This window comes from Penaeus chinensis, chromosome 2 (assembly GCF_019202785.1).
Source record: "Penaeus chinensis breed Huanghai No. 1 chromosome 2, ASM1920278v2, whole genome shotgun sequence".
Lineage (NCBI taxonomy): Eukaryota > Metazoa > Arthropoda > Malacostraca > Decapoda > Penaeidae > Penaeus > Penaeus chinensis.
This window is the reverse complement of record NC_061820.1, coordinates 35755700-35760699: the sequence shown is the minus strand read 5'-3', so window position 1 is coordinate 35760699 and position 5000 is coordinate 35755700. Positions and strand designations below refer to the sequence as shown.

General features: G+C 43.7%; 1 protein-coding gene across 4 annotated transcripts in view; it reads right to left on the bottom strand.

The window, feature by feature from the left end:
• Window positions 1-1532, bottom strand: part of LOC125031643 (drebrin-like protein B) — a 26766-nt gene extending 25234 nt beyond the window's left edge. For 2 of the 4 annotated variants that reach the window (XM_047622529.1, XM_047622539.1), the window contains exon 1: window positions 1344-1530. In XM_047622529.1, coding sequence (XP_047478485.1) covers window positions 1344-1426 — 83 coding nt within the window. In that variant the 5' untranslated portion in view covers window positions 1427-1530. Of the gene's footprint in view, window positions 1-1343 lie in introns of all 4 variants that reach the window. The other 2 variants (XM_047622535.1, XM_047622544.1) reach the window with 2 other exon arrangements.
• Between the last annotated feature and the right edge of the window lie 3468 nt (window positions 1533-5000).

Here is a 5000-nt window from a genome sequence, read left to right as displayed (position 1 = left end):
ACACTCAATTTCTTACTATTTAAAAATTTGGTAGCATTTGTTGCATTCCTTTTCAATGTCTATACTATTCTGTCTAAAACACACTAATCATTTCCTCCTCGTAAACCTAACGAGTATTAAACACGTTGACAAAACTAGCGATTTACAAAACACCACATGTGAAGGCTCTGACATCACCAAAAAGTTTAATATTAGTGAAAGGTTGGTTGAAAGGATAAGAGCAATAATAACAGGGAAGTTAAAACAATATAAGAAAAGGTAAATGAACATGCAAAACAATAAAAGGAAAAACTTAAAGGATGCACAGATTAACAGAACAAAAGGTAAAAGGTTGGATAAAACAATAAATGTAAGAGTAAAAAGATGAATGAGAGGATAAAAGGAAAGGTAAAAGAATCAATGATCAAAGAATACTGTTACCCAGATAAATCTACTGACAGTTATTTAACATCACCACAGCTTATCTTTAAAGAGTAAATGAGTATGCTAATTGTGTTTTACAGTACACATCCAGTGCCTCTTTGACTTTTCAAGAAAACCTACTGCCAAAATATTGCAAATTGAGCATTATCATTCTTATCATCAGATCATCTCTGCCTCACAACTTCTTATCAACTATAGTACAAAACCTTAATCACAGACTCCTTATCATAGACGAAAAGCAAAATGAAAACCTCCCTTATACAGAATGAGACCATCTTAGACTATCCTCGTTTCTTCAAGCCACAAGGATGGAGGCAAAATTAAACACTGTTACTGAAGCATGACCCCTATACATCAAAAATAGAAACCGTAACTCATCCACTCGAAGCACAACCAACAAACAGCCTCTTGTGAACTCCCCCATGTCCTAAGCCTCAAGACAGGAGTCAAAATCAGGCCTTAAAAGGTCACTGGATCCTGCCTCCCTCGCTGTGCATTTCCCCCCCGCGTGTCAAGTCCCCCTTTGGCAGCTTTTATCTCCTGCCAAACGTTATCTTCTTGCTCGACGGAAACTTCTCGAAGAAATGTCACTGCATGAATAACGTCTCTTGTCACTGTAATAAGGAAATGAACGGCGATAACATTTTCTCACGAGGGGCTTTCTAATTCTACGGGAGGAGAGCGAGGAGACAGGCGAGCAAAAAAGACCGGTATATTTCTGTATTTCCACGTCTCCTGCTCCGCCCTCCGCGACCTGGCCCTCGACACGCCCGCCGACGACCCCTTCGCCCTCCCTGGCCACGGCAAGAGGGCCACGAAAAGGCCAAATGACGAGGCCAAAAGGAGGACCTTCCCAACAGGGTCGACGCCTCGCCATCCACACTCGCTCATCTTCGTCCTCCTCTCGCTCGACCACTCACCAATCCGTGCTTGTCTTGTCACTCACGACGTCGTTGAAGGCCTGCAGGATGGAGTTGCGGTTCGTGTCGAGATCTATGCTCATGATGGAGAGGAAGAGGCGAGGGTGGAGAGAGAGAGGAACCGTACGTGCGCCTCCCTTGGCTGCTGGGGGCTGACTGAGCTCCCCGCCGCATGCACTCCATCTAGTGTAAACAAATCCGTTTTTTTCAGAGATTCTAGGGCTAGAGTGATCTTATTTTCGAATCCTCTTGCTCTGGCCGAAGATTTGAGAATGAGGAGGAACAGGAGATGAGATGCTGGTACAAGGAAGTATATTGATTATTAAGATGTTTCTGGGAAAGCGGTTCTTCTCCGGTTCTTACGGTGGCGCCGGGCGGGGGGGAGGGGGGAGAGGGGGGGAGGGAGAGGAAAGCGGAGAAGGGATGGGGAGGAGAGGAGGAGAGGAGGAGAGGAGGAGAGAGAAAGGGAAGAGAAGGGAAGGGAAGAGAAGGAGGAGGGGGGAGAAAGAGAAAGTGCAGCCGAATGTGTATGGGAGGAGGAAAAGGGGGAGAAGGAGAAGGAGAAGAACAAGATGATGGAGAGAAAAGGGAGGAAGGGGAAGAATCCAAAGAAAGAGAAAGAGGAGAAAGAAGACTGGGGGATGAAGTGAAGAAAAAGGGAAGGGCGGAGGACGATAAAGAAAAAAAAGGAAGAGGAGAGACGAGAAGAGCGGTTGGTGGTTAATATTTTCATGGAAAATAAATTAAATAATTGAGCCTGGGTAATAACTGAATACTAAATTAGCTAATGTAAAAACATGATAAAGTGATCATACTCGGTCGCGGTTATTTGGTACAGATGAGGAAGAGGGAAACGAGAGTAAATAAGAGACGAACGCAAAGAAAAGAAGAGTAGAAATAGATGAAAAGAAACAAAAGAATAATAATAAATAAGAAGACCGATTGAAGATAGGGTAAAAACATGAAAAAGGAGAAAGGGAGAGAAGAAAAGGGTGGGGAGGAAGAGGAGAAAGATAAAATAGAAGGGAAAAGAGAAAAGAGGGAGAAAAAGCCTTGGAATACAGTGTAGGAGATCCGTAAGTTTTCACTCTCGAGACCTACATGTACACACACTTATGCTCTGAAGTGCATTTGCTCTTTCTCTCTTTCGTTATCTCCTTATTCCTCTCTCCCCCTCCTCCCTTTATCCTTCTCTCACTTTTGCTATCGCTCTCTCTCTCTCTCTCTCTCTCTCTCTCTCTCTCTCTCTCTCTCTCTCTCTCTCTCTCTCTCTCTCTCTCTCTCTCTCTCTCTCTCTCTCTCTCACTCTCTCTCTATCTGTCTGTCCCCCCCCTCTCTCTCTCTCTCTCTCTCTCTTTCTTTCTCTCCTCTCTCTCTCTCTCTCTCTCTCTTCTCTCTCTCTCTCTCTCTCTCTCTCTCTCTCTCTCTCTCTCTCTCTCTCTCTCTCTCTCTCTCTCTCTCTCTCTCTCTCTCTCTCTTTCTCTCTCTTTCTCTCCGCCCATTTCTTTCACCCTCGCACATGGCTCTCAGCTTACACCTTCAACGCAGCTTCGCCTGAACACCCACTGCTGTTTCTGTTGCCGATAAAAAGTAATCTATATTCTACATTATTTATATTCCGATATTCTCTGAACAGACCTCTCTTGTATTCCCCCAAAGCAGATAAATGTGCATGTGTGTTTTTAAATAATTACATGCACACACATACATATGTATGTATGTGTGTGTGTGTGTGTGTGTGTGTGTGTGTGTGTGTATGTGTGTGTGTGTGTGTAATTATATATATATATATATATATATATATATTCATTTATTTATATATGTGATGCAATGTCTATATGTAAATAATACATACATTCAACTGCACACGCAAACTCACACATACGTGTATATGTGTGCGTGTGTGTGCTGCGCGTTGCTAAATTTGTTTTGTGCATTCAGATCTACCCCGACATTAATTCATTCATTCCATCTAACGTTCATTACCTCATCCCGTTTTTCCATGCCCGGCTTCCCCTGTTTCACATCAGTCGCCTTGTCCTTCATATCAGCGTCTCCCCGTGACATTTCCCATTAGTGAAAAGCTACCTTCTTTAAACGCAGTGGCCTCCGGTTAGAACACGAAAGCACGAACTTAATGAAATGGTCCAGTAAAGTGGCATTGCGCGAGCGAGAGAGACAACCGCGCATCGTGCTCGTCATATGGTTGATGAAGCCTAGTTTAAGAGGGACGGCGAGACACACACAAGCATCACCGCCTACGCCTCACATGTGCACGCTTACTCATAATCCCCTCATCCCACTGCATGTGCACATGTTCTTATGAGTAAAGAGATCTTAACCCGAGCAAAATTACCCACATGTGCAACGAGATTCAAAGATTTGCGTAAAGAATAGAGTCTGCGGTACATGTAGATGCAAATGCGCATGTAATCTGTCCCTGTCATATATGAATTAGCTGCACCTATACTAAAAGCACAGGCGCAAATGTAACCTCGAAACATGTATATTTATAGCTCTAACCGCAAACACTTGGAGCCTTTACAGCTGTAACTGCTACAACAAATGTTCGCTCACATGCTGACGTTCCGAAAGACCTTGAAACCAATAACCCAAATTCTATTGCAACAAAAAATCACTATCCTTGTATCCTCTTTAAGTAAAATATCCATGAAACTGTAACATAGCAATAGCAGCCGATCATTTCCAAGAGAGAGAGAGAGAGAGAGAGAGAGAGAGAGAGAGAGAGAGAGAGAGAGAGAGAGAGAGAGAGAGAGAGAGAGAGAGAGAGAGAGAGAGAGAGAATGAATCACCTGCTTGCAATCGACCTCCCGACCGAGCCTCCATTTAGGCCTAAAACTTTCTCCAATCAATAAAGCGAGCGATGGACGTGACGCTGCATCGTGACGCCAGAGTGACTTACCGTTAGCGCCGCGCGACCTTTTCTCGAAGGAGCAACGAACGGACTAATTAATGCCGGATGTCTCTGTTTTCCGCCTCTTTTCGGGTGTATAATCATCATCCTTTTAATGACGACATGAACAGATGGATCCGGAGATAAGAACATCACTTGGTGCGGAGATGAAAAATACCAGCGTGAGGGGGAGAAAAGAGAACATGTGGAAATTAGGGAGAGAGAGAAAACAAGGCAGAGAGATCAGAGTGTCGGGAGGGAGTCGGGAGTCAGGGACAGAGAGGAAGTGAGCCAGGGACAATAGGAAGGGGAAGGGGAAGGGGGCCAGTCAGGGTAATGGAAGGGGGAATGTAAAAGAACAAAGAATATGAGAGGCAGGAACAAAATAAACAAAGAACATTACCAAAATAAAGGATGGATTTCATGGAGGCAGGTATATTACTCAGGTACAGCGCGCAGCCCGATGCATTGTGGAATTCCCTCTTTAGTTTTCTCGAACCACATGCATTCAACAATGCTCAGTAGCCAAGTCTTTTAAAAGTAGAAGATATCCTGCATATCATATTCACTTCATTAAACATATAATTCTAGATCATGGACGTGATATAAAAATAGATGTATAGTGCTTCTCCAAGTTTCTTTTTGACTGTGACAGACAGACAGACAGAACCTATGACTCGTCGATAATAAATGAATTATCTTGGACGATTCCGGTAAAAGAATCCACATCAATGATTCTTACT